General features: G+C 35.4%; 1 protein-coding gene and 1 long non-coding RNA gene across 2 annotated transcripts in view; one reads left to right on the top strand and one right to left on the bottom strand.

The window, feature by feature from the left end:
* Window positions 1–525: 525 nt before the first annotated feature.
* On the bottom strand, window positions 526–2,147 carry LOC6576611 (dnaJ homolog subfamily C member 28). Its single transcript, XM_002002564.4, has 2 exons — window positions 1,686–2,147; window positions 526–1,625 (listed from the first exon to the last, which is right to left on the bottom strand). Exons 1-2 carry the CDS (start codon window positions 1,779–1,781, stop codon window positions 642–644), a joined length of 1,080 nt encoding a protein of 359 aa, XP_002002600.1. The 5' UTR covers window positions 1,782–2,147; the 3' UTR covers window positions 526–641.
* Window positions 2,148–7,091: 4,944 nt separating this feature from the next.
* Window positions 7,092–15,506, top strand: part of LOC26528192 — a 32,758-nt gene continuing 24,343 nt past the window's right edge. Inside the window, exon 1 of the long non-coding RNA XR_006357050.1 lies at window positions 7,092–7,864. This is a non-coding gene — a long non-coding RNA (uncharacterized LOC26528192). The remainder of the gene's footprint in view (window positions 7,865–15,506) is intronic.

The raw sequence follows: 15,506 nt of genomic DNA, 5'->3' as shown, positions 1-15,506 counted from the left end.
CTTAGTATTTCCTTTAGGTATTTCCTCTAGGTATTCCCTCTAAGTATTTTTTGTAGGTATTTCTTCTTAGTGTTTTTCTTAAGTATTCCTTCAAAGTAATTCCTCCAAGTATTTCCTCCAAGTCTTAGCTGAACGATCACACACATCACTTCACTTTACAGCACTGCCCGACTGACCCCACTAGACTCTTTATATAGGGCGACTATCACTCACACACTGAGTCGTGCTCAGGTAGGGCTCGTTGCAGTCGAGTTTTAAGTGACCAATGGGAGCACCCTCTGCTGCTGCAAGTATTCCAGCTCAAATAGAAATACATATAGACAACTTAAATTCAGAAATTATTGTGATAAGAGATTTACCTCTTAATTGATTCACATATAATGTTCCATATCACGACTTGTGCTCTCTCAATTAAAATATCGCAAATTAAGAAGAGAATCATATATAATAAGAGATTCATAGGATAATACAAAATTTATGTGGGATTTAATTATCATTTCAAATGAGTCAAAACAACAACTCAGCTCCTTCTTTGGCTCTCAATTTATTTACATATCACGTTCCTTATCACACTCTCCGTTCTCTTAACTAAAATATCACCAATTATACAAATGTATTACAAATAAACTTTCTCGATTGCCTCACAGAAACATTGAGAACAGATTCACCATGAAGCCGCGCTCGCTGTTGGCTGGCTCCGCCTTGGCCTGCAGCTGTTGGGGTCTCTTCATGTTGCGCTTTAGATCCGGCTCCTTGAACACGCTCTCGGCCAGCCTGTCCAGGGTCAGGCGAAAGTATTGATTCTCCAGTATTGGCACAATCAAATTGTATTTGTCTATGGTTTTGTTCAGCTGCTTTATGTCATCCGCATGGAGTTGGGCAAACTTTTGCCAAGCCGCTTGCTCCTCCAGGGTGGCCAGTGGCCAGTCGCCGTAATAGCAACGCTCGTTGCGCAGCTGTTGCTTCAGCTTGGCCGCCGCTTCGCGTATATCCCGGCTAAGTGTGATCCATTCCGGTGTGAAGCCATTGTCCAGCATTATTTTGTTCAGCTTGTGCGTGGTAAAGTCCAGATAGGGATTCTGGGTTTGGGCCAGCGACAGTGGTTTGCCGGCGCCATTTAGATTGTTGAAATCGCCCTTGGACATGGCCTCCTGGATGAGATCCTCGACAACACGATCGATCCCATATTTCGTCTTGATCGCATGCTTGCCGTAGTAGCTGCCGCCTTTGCGCATTAGGGCGTGCTCTCCGGCTGCCGCCTTCTCCACCCGGTGCTCGAGGACACGCTCCTGGGCCTTCATGGCACGCACCTGCTGGTATTGCTTCTGGCGCTGAAAGGGCGTGCCCACGCCGATGCCCTCGTTGGAGAGATACTGACGATGCTGCGGCGCCGTGTGTCGTATATCGAATTCCAGTTCCTCGTCCTCGTTCTCGCTGATATTGCGACGGCTCTTGGCGAATTTCTCCTGCAGCATTTTGAAAGCTTCGTCCACCTGCTGGAAGCGCTCGTTGCTTGCCTCATCGCTGTCGGCGTCGGGATGGACGCGCTTCACCAAATCCAAATAGGCGCGACGCACTGTCTCCTGGTCGGCGGATTCATGCACGCCCAGGATGCGAAAGCATTGCTAAAGGGAACACGAAGAAGCATTACATATAACTGTTTTCCTCCTGGCAATCCCACTTACCTGGTAGAGCTCACGTTTCTTTAGGTGCACGGCTCGTCTGCAGGTGGCGTTGAGAGGGCTTATCAAATTACTCAAAATGTTTACAGCCGGCAACATTTTTTATATATTAATGATTTCTAATTGTTGCTAGAATGCCAGTGACACAATAATTTGCTGGCTTGCTTTACATTTAATAAGCAAGTTTAAATATATATGTACATATTTGTTATTCAATAAGTGGCAAACGACCAAAACAAAACAATGAAAACAAAATACGATTAACAGAGTTTTAACAGCACTTTGGTCTGTGATTGCAGCTGTTAAGCTGCGTGAGCAAATGAATATTAATTATAATTTCAAAATTACATTAAATTACATTAAAAGAACACATAAAGAATATTTCTCTATTATTAAAAAAGTTTATACTCGAAATCCATATAATTCCTTGTGGCAGTGTTGAACTGCATACTGTCCTTGGCACCTATCATCTGTTGCATTTCAATTAAAATGTTACATGTTCTGTTAACCATTTAACTCTGCTAACGATTATGCGAGCCTCTTAACAGTGTTGTTTAAGACATTTATGACATACATTAGAAACTCGTCTTTACTCAAAATGGCACTGCTCTCCTTGTCATTCTCATAAATCATCATGCTTAAGTAAGGCCGTCTAACGGATTTTAACAGTTGTCGTGTGGCCAGATTTCGGCAAGGAAAACAGCTGTTGAATTTTTGCCACACTTCGGTCACACAGTATAAAAAAAAACTCGTTGCACACAACAGCAAAACACGCAACAAAAATTTATATTAATTCGATTTAACACAAAACGCATTACAATTCAAACCAAACAATAACAGCCAGCGAAGTGCCTCAATTGGCCGAACGTGTGCAAACCATGTGCAGTGCAATAAGCAATAGAAAATGTTTAATTTAAGCAACACACACATCTAAAAAAATATATTTTTTCGTAAGTGTCGCAGAATTTACTAGTTGCTGTGTGTGCGTGCCCCACTCATGTGTGTCGCGTGTGTGTGTGTGCATGAGTACGTGCGTGTGTGCCTGTGTGAATGTAAACGTGTGTGAGTGACTTTGACTGCAGTTTACGAACGATTTATTTGTTGATTAAAATGTAATATAAATGTACTCTAATTAAATGTGGTAAAGGCAACAGCCGCGCCAATCACAACACAACAACAACAAATTTTGCTGCTATACAACACTGCATTAAGAAAAGAGAAACAAAAAAAAAAAAGAATAGCAGCATGTCGCGTCGTTGTGTGTGTGTCGTCGTCGTCTCGTCACAGTCTGTCAGTGTATGTGTGTGTTCATTAGTGTTTGTGTTAAATAATGTTTAAATATTTTTGTAATTCGCACAAACTTTTAAATGTTGCAGTTCAAGAAAAGGTGAGTTATGTCATGTAAATGAATATAAACAAAAGCCTGACCAAGTCAAAAGTTCGTCAACAGTCGACCCCCTCCCCTCCCCCCACTAAAACACATATATTCTCTGCCTCTCTAGTTAGCACTCTCTCTCTCTATTGCTGCTACTCTCTCGCTCCCAATTTCGCTCAGTTTAGGCAAGCGCTCTCTCTCTCTCTCTCTCTCTCTCTCTCTCTCTCTCTCTCTCTCTCTTAATTTCATTGCGCTTTGTTTTTAAGTGTCATTTTTGTAATTGGCTTCTTTTTTCCATTTTTTTTTTTAAATTTTAATTTGCTATGCGCGATTCGCGCGCTTATTGTGAATGCGCAAACACACACAAACTAACGTCAAATGTCAGACAGGCCGCTCTCGCTCTTATTTGCTAACTCTCCCTTGCGCGCTCTATCTCACGACAGTGGCAATGTTGTGTTTTACATATGTGTGTGTGTGTGAGTTTGATTTGTTTTTGTATAATTTACTTTTTACCTATAACAAACAGCCTTAAGCTTATATTTTAAGCACGTAACCTAACACATTTGCCTATTCTTCGTCAATGTTTTTTGTTAGCTTCATCTTTTTTAGATTTGATTAGATGTGCCATACTCACAAACACACACACACACAGGCAAATCGTATTCTGATAAGATTTTAATTGTTTGAAACGGACATGCCAATAATAAATGCTGATATGAGAGCCTAGAATGCTATTAGCTCGACTTTTACATGAGAGAAAATGTTAAATCTGAAATTCATCTTTGCAGAGAAGATCGATGAGTGAAAACAGTATAATTTCATAATTAATCGAAAATCGATATTCATTATTTCTTACTTAAATAAAATTTCCACACAATTTTGTAAATGTTTCTCAATAATTAATAAAATTTGCCAAATTATGTGAGACTAAAAATCAAACTTAGTTTTTAAAATAATAACAAACTAATCGTTTCGCGGGTGTAATTTGGAGATGCCCTAAGACCTTGAACACAAGTGTCTTTCGTTTATTTATTTGTATTTGCTCAAGCAAGAAACTTATTTCAAAACAATAAACAGCCAAAGAGAAGTGACGGCAATAACACACAAATAAACAAACAAACAAAAAGTATAACAGAGCGAACATTAATTGTTGATTTTCGCACGGTTTCAAATTCCAATGCATTGGCAACACTAGCGCTTACTAGCAACACAAAACACAGATACGCACGCACACACTCGTGTCCACAAACAGACACACACACGTACGCAGTCAATAGCTAGCAAAAGTAACAACAAACAACAGGCAAAAATGTCAGGCGTACTCTCTTTCTCTTATTTTGACGTTGTAGTCCACTCTCAAGCATTCATTCACAATTTTACTGTAACAGCCGACTGAAAGAGCGCACAAAATGGAATGCGCATACATATATAAATGAAGCAAACATATGTTGTACTTACACACATTGCAAAGCAAGATATTTATTGTAATTCAATAATGTAAATGAGAAACGAACTTTACTTACTGTGTGATCATTGTTACCCGTTTACAGTTTATGTTAAAATTTAAGTTAAATTGCACTCTCTCGAATTTTATGCGTTCGTTTCTGTTTCTCTCACTTAAGGCAAATTTAACAGAGCGCGAGCGCCACCCGTTAACAGTTGCCTAACATACACAATTTGAGTCAACATGCTCTCTCTCTCTCACGCAACAGAGCATAACAGACCCGGTTAGCAGTTGGCGCCAGTGTAAGCAGATTTTTATTAACAGTAACAGAACGTCGTCGCGCCGGATAAGATGTAAAAGCGAATAGCGAAAATCGTAAAATTTTTTCCATCTACACGCGCCCGTCGAACCAATCGCCATGCTAAATAAATAATAAAATATATATATTTATATTTATATATAAAGAAAATTATTACAAATAAGTGGTGTGTAGCAATTGTAAAACAAGTGCAATAAGTGAAGAGTTCATGCAAAGCAAATAGCAAATAAAAGCAAAATCAAATGCAAATGCAAATGCAAAAGCAAAAGCAAATATAATACGTAAGTTGTGTTTGTTAATTATTTATGACAAAAGCAACAACAAAATGAAACAACGCGTCACAATTGCCTTCTTCGTAGCGTCGTCGTCGTCGTTGTCGTTGTCGCAAGTAGAGCAACGCCGCGTTACCGTCGCCTGCCGCCCCTTTTGACCAACACACATAAACACACACACATACATATACATATATATATATATAAATGGGAATTATTTTTATTATTACCTCTCTCGTTCTCGCCAACTCTTGCGATCTGTGGCGCCTGCAAATGCTATGCAAATTAATAGAAACAACAACAATAATTAATGAAATCAATAGCAGCCGTCTCAGCCGCCACAACAGCATAAAATAAAAATTTCGCTTTCGCATAGGCAGCAACAACAGAAAAACGGTACAGAAAAAGTGAAATGCGCATTGACTTCAAAGCTAAATTTGTTGTTGTAAATTTTTCAAACGGCACTTGGCGCTCAATCGCGGGCTCTCTCGCTCGCGCGTAACGGAACTAACGCTAAGGTACTCGTGATATTGTTGTTTTTGTTGTTTGGCAGCGACAAGCACAAAGCAAACGCCAAAAAAAAAAAAACGGTTATGCGTGCGTTGCCCTTTGGGCTGCCTATGCCTATAACAACAACTGTTCGTATCATAATGAATGAAATACTACAAAAACAACTGTGCATAGACAATTCTCTGCATTCGCACATACACACACACACATGTTAATATGTATATACGCATGCCTAGCTGCTCATACATAATTACAAAATTATTATGTTATTTGTCTTGTGGCTCATCTGCCATGTTTATGTTCTTAGTATGTATTTTGTGTGTGTACATATATCTTTCTTGATTTTTATTTAACACCTGCTTTTTTCCATCAGCGCAAGCCGCGCACTCAAATAAAGTCGCAGCTGCTCTAACAAAAACGTTGGCAACACACCCCATGTCTATCATACCATGTGGTTGGCAACTCTGCTTGTGCCTCATGCAAATGCAATTGCGATCAACAGCTGAACGAACAGCTAGACGTATAGAAATGCAAGCGGAAAAATAACATCCTCGAGCGTGTGTGTATTGTTGTTGTAGTCTCGCTTGCAGAGGTTGACAACGATAGTTGGCAACACTGTTGCGTATATTAATATACTTAACAGCTGTTGAGAGAGTAAAAGAGTGAGAGAACGAGCGCGCAAGAGTGTAGAGATCAAATTTGAGAGCGTTTATTGTCCTTGGGTATTCGAGTAGTTGTTGTTGTTTTTTTTTTCCTCAGTTGGGTTTGACGAACTTTTAGGCATTTGGTCACACCACTCTATGATTTTCAATAATTTGCAATCTTTAAATAATCAATTTAAATTTACAGCCCTAAAAAAAATTAAATTAAAAAAAAAAAAAAACGAAAAACAAAAAATAAAATAAAAAACGAAAAACAAAAAATAAAAAAAAGCGCCTCAACAAAAAGCAATACTTAAATAAATAAAGGGAATTATATTACATACCAACATAAATTGAAAAGAATGATATAAAACAAAGCAAAAAATATGCAAATTTGTAGCCATTAGCTTTAACAAAATAATAAGCAAACGAACGCATAACATTTATGAGCAGAAAAATTCATAAAGCCTATACAAGTACGCCTTCCAATAGTTATATATACACATTATATACCGTTATTTATACACACAATATGCATGCATTATATAGAAGATGATTATTATAAGGAATATGATGATGATAATGAAAATGACGATGCAAAACGGAAGTCGTCTTAATTAGTTGATAAAAAGTGCGTTAATTCGAACGATGCAATCAAATCTTTAAATATTAGCATATTAAATCATATATATATATTACTTATAAATATATATATAGATATTTGCATACATATATTTCTAACAACGAATACACTTAGTAATTAATGAAAATTAAAAAAATTGATCAGCTTGCTTTAAAAAAAAAAATAAATAAATAAATAAAAATCCATGCAATTACTTTAGCAAATTTACTTTAAACGTAAAACCAAAATTTATCAAAAATACACAAAAACAAAAGAAACCATTTGAAAAAAAAACAGTGCAAATTCTAAAAAGTTTAAAGTAAGAAGAAGAAAAAATACACATTTTTTATATGCGCCCCAAGTGCTTAAACTTCAACAACAACAACAACAACAAACGAAAATACCCAATAACAACCATGTAAAACATACAACCATAACCTCAATCAATACAGCAAATCGAGCAATATTACGGATAACAAATCATATAATAAATACAAAATATAAAATTTATTAAACTTAATTGTTAAATGTTAACTAAAGAAGAACACCAACAAAATCAACGCCAGCAACCTGCCAGGAACAAAAACACCAACAACAACACCAACAACTCATGCGGTACCCAAAATCCCAAAAAACAACTAGAGAAGAAGAAGCAGCTGCAGCAGCAACAACAACAACAACAACAACAGCAACAAATCAACAACAACGACAAGCTAATGAGAGCAACGCCTCTCAAGAAATTCTCAGGAGTTGCTGTTGCGCCAATTGCATTAACATTGGATTAGTCACCCTTCAAATAATTCCCAAAGATAAAAACCCCATAAACCAAATTTGAGGCACTCATGTAAAGTCATTCGAATGTGAATGGGGAACGACACCAACCAACCAACTCCACCAACACCTACTCCACCACCACCACCAGCAGCAACAACAACAACAACATCGACATCGACAGTAACGGGACATGGATATACATATGAAAAAATTAACTAAACCACGGTGAGTAAACTATTATCAATTCATTAATTCGTAATATACCCCTCAGAATTTACCTATCCAATTTGAACTGGTTAGAACTTTGGAAATTCTAATAAGATTCCAAACAACTTACATATATTCTTATGGGTTTCATATGCATATCTCTCTAAATCGTCAAATGCAAATGAATTGTGACCGGAAAGTAACGGGATTTCTTTTTCGCAATTCTCTTTATGCATTCTATTCTGAGCAAACAGTGGGTAGATTTTTTAGCAACAGAACAAATTTTGTGTACCATAGCACAATTATTGAAGGAAAGTCTATATTTTAAAATCAATAGAGAAATATATAAACAATGTCGAAATGAAGCTTTAGAAAAATATTATCAAATAAATATATTTTATTTCTAACTAATCTTTGAGCTAATATGGAATTTTGATGTTGATACTAATATTTGTACAACAATTTGTATGCACATTTCGTTTAGATTTGTTGACTTTTATGAAATGTTTCATAATAGATCCATGAGTGTTAAAAGCGGCTGTTTTCATAGGATCGTTTGTCTATTGTAATTGAAGCAAATAACATTTTGCCAATGCAACGTTCAATCTACGCCTAACCTCAATACGGTTGAGTTGGAGCAATACAAAATTGAAAGACATACATATGCATGTATGTATGTATATTGAATATAAAAATATATACATATATAGACAGATGTATATGTATATATTATGCATTTGCTATATCGTTGCTCATTCAATATGAATGTGAAGCCAAGCTGCTGGTGCCCCAATGCCACATTATACACACTCACACATACATATGTACATGTGTAAATATGTATACATATGTATATAAGCTGCGGAAATTCACAGACATATTCTCGTCCAAGTTCCACAACTAAAAACTTTTCTCATTTCTGTGGCAACCCTTTTTATACACATACACATGCATACATATATATATATATATATATGTGTGTATGTATGTTTGTATAAATATACTTTTCTTCTATTTTGTCTTTTTTTTTCTACTGTCAATGAGCTGCGGCGACCACTAAAATGTATAATTGAAAATTGTACGCCCACATTACGACTTGAAATGCATAGACAATATAAGAGATTGAGACGAAGGCAGGGTGTGAGGGTGGGTGTGTGTGTGTGTGTGTGTCTGGGGGGGGGGGTTGAGGAGGGAGATAGCACCAAAAATGGTCCCCAGTTGCTTTTAGCGCCAGGCAATAAACAGAGCGCAAGCAACAGCCGCACTATGCAAGATAACAGCTAGGAAAAGAGAGACAGAGAGAGAGAGAGAGAGCGATAGATAATGAGAGAGAGACATAGCGTAAAAGAGTGCTGCCAAGTTTGCGGTTTTATTATGCCCCTCTCTCCATTTAATGCCCACCTTGACCAAAGTAGAAAAATCTAAAAGTTTTTTTCTTAAGCTTTTTTTCATGCTTAAATACATATACACAGCTTATACTTATACATATGTATATAAATATGTATGTCTGTATATATATGTATATATATTTTGCCGGCGTCGCCACGCACTGTTTCGCCTGCTGTTTTTTGCTCTGCTTGTGCTTCTTCTTCTTCTTCTTGAAGCATTGTGTGCACTTTTCGCTGCAATTTGTCGAAAAGTTTTTACTGTGCGCGTAAAGTTTAACCATAACAGATTTCTTTTGCCGTCTATTTCTTGAGGGCCAAGACGAAGAGGAGCAAGAAAAATAAAATAATATATATATATATATATATATAGCTTGAGCAACTTCTCAATTTGGCTCACTGCCTGCCACGCCTCCACATATACACGCCCTTCTGTGGGCAGTTAACAAACGCATAAAACAGCTTAACTAATTTGACAAACTAAAAAAGTTTTATTGGATAAATATTTGGGGATTATACTTTTATCTAGTTCATCTGTAATTCTTTTTTAGATAAATATTTATAAATTTATTTAGTCAATTTTAATATTATTTTTCAGTTAGCTTCAGTTTTGTTCTTGGCATTTAATGGTTGCGAGTTAATTAATCAATCAATTTGAGTCAAGCCAAGAACAAGCTCTGCATTTTAATTGCAAAGGGCAAGAGATCAAAGCAAGATTTTGTATGTTAATAGGGTCAAGAGTTAGGCTTAAGAGACATGGGTTGTAACAAAGTATTTAGCTACAGTGATAACTGTGTTGAGTGAACAACGAAGTTGGGCGGAAAAATAAATGAAATAATATTCAAATATTGGAATTTGTAAGAAGTAGGGATAATTCAACTAAAAAGGAATATACAAATTTTAAATAAAAAATAAATAATTAAAATTACAATTAAATATTTAAAAAAAAAAAAAAAAACATTTGAGCTAAATAAAAAATAAATAAAAATAAAAATAATAAATAAAATTTAAAATTTAAATTTAAAAAAAAAAAAAAAAAAAAAAAAACCCAAAACCAAATATCTAATATCATTTTAAAATTTAAATTATAAAAAAAAACACACACACACAAATACCTACTAAAATTAAAAAAAAAAAAAAAAAAAAAAAAAAAAACCTAACAAATTTGAAATCAAATAAATCAGTTGAATGTCAATTAATATTTAATTGAATATAGAACTCAAACACACGCTCAGCCGAAAATATGCTGATAAAATTTTAATTTGTATAAAATTGAAATTTTAATGTGTGTCTAAAGCGCTCGCGAGTTTTTAGCCGCAATCTCCATTTCAGCATGCTGAGCCACAGGGCTCCGGTGCTTTTAGCCCTTGTCAAGTACTGCCCTACGACACACACACACACACACACAAACACACACATACACAGACAGACAGCTGCACGCGACTGCAAGTTTCTGGTTTTTGTGGCTTTTGCGCTTCTCACTTCACAACTGTCGCTCTCTCTCCCTTTCTCTCTCTCGTTCGCTGGCTTTTGGCATTGGCTAAAAGCGAATTTCTTTCGTTGAATTATTTAAATTTGTCGGTGTTTGGCTGTGTGTGAGTGTGTGTGTGTGTGTATGTGTGTGTGTGTTTCTGTATGTGTGTGTGTGTGTAAGTCAGTTATGAATAGCTAAGTGAGTGCAAGTGCTAGCTGCAAGCAGCCTTTTCATTTTCATTATACGCAGTCCCTTAAGGGATCTTCGCTTGGTAGCTGATGTGAATGGTACTGGTGGAGTGGGTAGTGAGGAGGGTGGGGGAGGGGAGCGATGGGTAAGGGTTACCGCAAATGGAGAGTGTCATATGATAAGCTGAACTATGCAGAATTTTAATTGTATTTCGCACAGCTTGCATCAAACCTAATTTGATTGTTAAACTATTTGAAAATTTTAACTGGAGAACAATTATACGAGATGTTATTTATTAACTTTATTGGGATGCATATATTAATTGTGCTAAATAAATTGAATTCTATGATATTTCATTATGTTATTCTTTAAACAGATACTTAATATAACATAAAAATCATTGCGTTAAAAATGCTATAATTATATTATATTATAAGATTTACATATGAGCTAATTTATATTTTTATAAATCATGTGTAATTATATTTTATACATATTTATATAAAATATATTTGCTTTTCTTTGCTAAAGCTTTGTATGTATGTTTGAATTCTAGAATATGCCGTATGATTTTAATTTTAATGTGCAATTCGATTTTTTTTAGACTATAATATTTTTTATGATATAAACAAATTTCAAATGGAGGAATATCAATTGAGTTTTTTTTATTTATATGGCTATCATGAAAGTAAATACATAAAAGAAATAAAACTAAATACTAATAAATTACTTAAGAAATATATTTTGCTTAATTATTGTTTAATTTGTAAACAATTATTAATTGTGTTAATTATTTAAATAGTAGCAGTAACTTACTTTAATCATTAAACCAATTTATTTAAATTTTTATTATTTCATTAATAAATTAATTAAATTTTTATTACCAAAATATTATTGAATTTATGTTTCTATACATTTCGTAACGTAAATAGTATTAAATAAATTGAGCCATTAAAGTCCAACAACAATAAATAAAGCCCTCATACTCGATCTCTATTCCCAGCATTTGCTGCTAATAATAAAAGTTACCCCAAAAAAAAAAAAAAAAAAAAAAAAAAAAAAAACCTGGCAAAACAAATGTCTAATTGTCGCAGTGAATTGAATGGCCTGCCCATATCATACACACGCGCCCCAAGCGCCACAATCGTTTGTCAAGGGCACACATAAAACAATTTGGCAGCACAACGAAAGGAATACTGCCTGTTCTCCCTCGCTCTCCATAGTGACACCGTCTCTCTCTCTCTCTCTCTCTCTCTCTCTTTTTGGCACTCTATGTCTGCCCCCAGTCGCTGTTTCGCTTGCCTGCATCCCTCGAGTGGCGGCAAAACATCTGTCATGACGGTTTGTCCTTTCACCAAATCCTTTTTCGCACAAAAATCAAAATAATAAAGAATGAAGTAGAATTAAGCCAGCTGAGAGAGTGTGCTCGTTTATCAGATACCCTGTAGGCGTAGCTAAAGCTTAGCCTGGCAGGCTAGAATAGATTAAATAATGGCGGGAATTTATTTATAAAATAAAAAGCCAAAATTTGTATAAATTATTATTTTTATTAAAATTATAATTAATTAATTAAAAATTATAAAATTATAATTAATTAATAAATAGTGGCGGGAAATGATGTAGAAAATAATTAATATATATATATATATATATTTAATATATATATATAATTAATATATATATAATATATATATATATATAGTAGTCAACCCCACCCTATCCTTCACTCAACTATTTATAAGGTATTAAGAGCAAATCTTTTCTTCATTCGCTGTTGCACGCTTTGCAATTTTATAAGGTATGAAAATTACATATGCCCCGCTGAACAAACACACACACACACGCACGTACGCAGTCATACCTACTCACAAAGCGACAGCCTAGTGTATCCTGGTATCCTTCTCGTATCCTGAAGCGAAGTCATAAAACTTGCACCCCAACCAGAGCTTTGCAGTGGTTCCGTAACGCTCTACATTTAACTCTCTTCCTCGCCATCGCCCTCACCCCTGCCATCTACAATTTGCAGCAAAGTTTGCCAGAGAGAAAGAGAGAGAGAGAGAGAGGGAGAGTGAGAACTTGGACTTTACCTTGCGTCCTGCTGCTTTACATCCTTTCTAACTGTTGCTGATTTATGGTCGGCCGAAGGCTAGGGCCAGGCACTAGTTGGGCGCCTAGTGGCAACAACTGTCTGTTTAGTTTACATGCTCTCTCTCTCTCTCTCTCTGTCTCTCTCTTTTCTACTTGCCGCTCTGACTGGCGCTTCTTCTTCTTCTTGTTCCGGCATCGCATTTAAATGACATAATAAAATGTATAATTTCAACATAAAAACTGAAATCCCCGGGGAGATTTCTGCTCATTTTTGCCAAGGTCCCCTATAAAGGAACCCTATAAAGAACAAAAAAAAACACACACCCCCCTAAATACATCTCTCACTACTCTTACCTTACCTGGGGCTGGGCAGTTGGGCTTTGCCTTATGATTGTTGAGTCAACGTGCGGCATATCAATTAGGTGTGTAGGTCAATAGCTTAAGTGTGCATGGAGATTGTGAGGTGAGAGTGAGAGTAGGGAGGGGGGGGGGAGGGGGAGGGGGAGGGGGAGAGGGAGAGATTGAGCGAGGAGTCGCAGTTTGCAAAAGGGCTGGGATTTATTTGATTGGTAGGCTATTGGCTTGAGGCTTGGTGCCACAGTTCAAATACGAATTTTCGTATGAACTTTGGGTTATTTGTACAAGAAATTGCAACATGAATCATGCATTCAGTTTGATGTGTGGCACATGTGTGTATATGTATGTGTGTATGTTTGTAGAGCGGAACACGGAATTGGTACAAACTATTTAAGTGCAATATATGTACATATGTACATATACATATATGTATAAATGTTTATGATACACTCAAGTTGCTAATGAGATGAATTAAGAAACAGTAACTTCAACTTGAAGTAAATTATGAATTGATTTCAGGGAAATTCTAATTAATTAATTTGAATTTGAAAACATTTTTTTTTTTATCTTGCAGTAAATTTTGAATTGATTTGTGAGAAATGATAATTAATTAGAAAAAAATGTATAAATAAATTGAAGTGGTTAAAAATGATATTGTTGGTATTTCTTATAGATTTTTTTTGTATTTTTATTACTACCTAAAATTTAAATTTCTATTAGGTTTTCTAAACACAACATGTGTATTGTAAAAAAAAAAAAAAAAAAATAAATAAATATCTTATAGAATTTTGTGTGTTTTTTTTTTTTTTTTTCATAATTAAATATCCTATAGTGTTTTTGCTTTTGCTCAATTAAATAATCCATTTAGAGTTATTTTATAAGTGTTTGTTTAAAAGGATGAGCTCTTTAAGAGTTTATTAAATACATTACATTTAATGACATCTTAATATTTTTTTTAAATAAAGCTGACTTCACTGGAATAAGACTGAATTGATTGAAATTTAATAAAAATGATGAGAATTTTCATGGACAGCTTTTCTCATATAACACAAATTCTATGGAAATGATTATGCAATTAACATTCTATTTAAGCTTGAGTTAAATAGGAATTTTTCGTATATAATTCTATTCGATTAAATGTTAATGCTTAATTAAATTTTAATGTTAAGCATTAACTTTGCAAAAAGGATTCTTGATAAAGCAATGTGAACACGAGAATTTAATTTTAAATAGCAAAGATTGCAATTGAGATTATATAAGTGAAAATAAAACAAAAACTTAATTTATATATTATTATATAAATATTTTTATATTATATTTATATTATATATTTATATACAATAGATAGTGGGACCCTTTGCTCAAGAAATATTTTCTATTATTATATAGTAGAGTTTTTATGCCTCAGTTGCTGTTCATAAAAGATATCAATTTTGTGATCTATGTATATCTATATAAATTGATTACATCGAATGTCATCTTTGCTATCGTTTCTTTTGTTTTTGTTATTGCTAATGCATTTTACATGCGGGCCACTTCTTCTCGAGGACCTCGACCTGCTTTTCTCTATGTCTTTAGCACGCTCCCTCTCACTCTTACTCTTCGTCTCCCTCTCTTTCTCGTAATGCCCATGTTGTTGAGCTTCGTTCAAGGCGTTGTCGATGTCGCGTCGTCTCCTCTGGACGTGTGACAGCATATTGTTTATACGGCAACTGGGCAGCCCTTGGCAGCGCATATAAATGATTAACTGTTGCATGTGCTGCATATGCCACGCCCATTGGCGCTCAGTTGCAGTTTGAGAACTGAAGGACACGACATTTGTTGATGTTGCCTTGGCAAAACGTAGCGACGCAGCGCACCCCTCTCCTGACCTGGCCAAGTCCTACCTGTATCTTTTGCCACTTGCAAGTGGCAAGTGGCAGCTCACTACACACACACACACACACACACACAGACATACATACAGCCAAGTGCTTGCGCCACTTTAAGCCAACAACTGGGAGCTGCAATTGCAATTGCGAGTGCAACTGTCAAGTCCTTTGCTGCGGCCATTTGACATTTGTATTGCGGATACCCTGTAAATTATTAACGAAAAAAGAGGTGAATATACTTCTTAAGTAGTTGTTTCCTTTTGATTAAGGCGGTGAAACTATGTAATAGTAGATCG

The sequence above is a fragment of the Drosophila mojavensis genome, unplaced genomic scaffold, assembly GCF_018153725.1.
Source record: "Drosophila mojavensis isolate 15081-1352.22 unplaced genomic scaffold, ASM1815372v1 contig_36, whole genome shotgun sequence".
NCBI classification, from domain to species: Eukaryota; Metazoa; Arthropoda; class Insecta; order Diptera; family Drosophilidae; genus Drosophila; species Drosophila mojavensis.
The sequence above is the reverse complement of the archived record's forward strand: the minus strand, read 5'-3'. Positions and strand labels throughout refer to the sequence as shown.

Coding starts and splice junctions, on each gene's coding strand:
- LOC6576611 (XM_002002564.4), bottom strand. CDS start 1,781: ATGTTGCCGGCTGTAAACATTTTGAGTAATTTGATAAGCCCTCTCAAC. Junction 1,626..1,685: donor AGAAACGTGAGCTCTACCAG/GTAAGTGGGATT, acceptor TGTTCCCTTTAG/CAATGCTTTCGCATCCTGGG.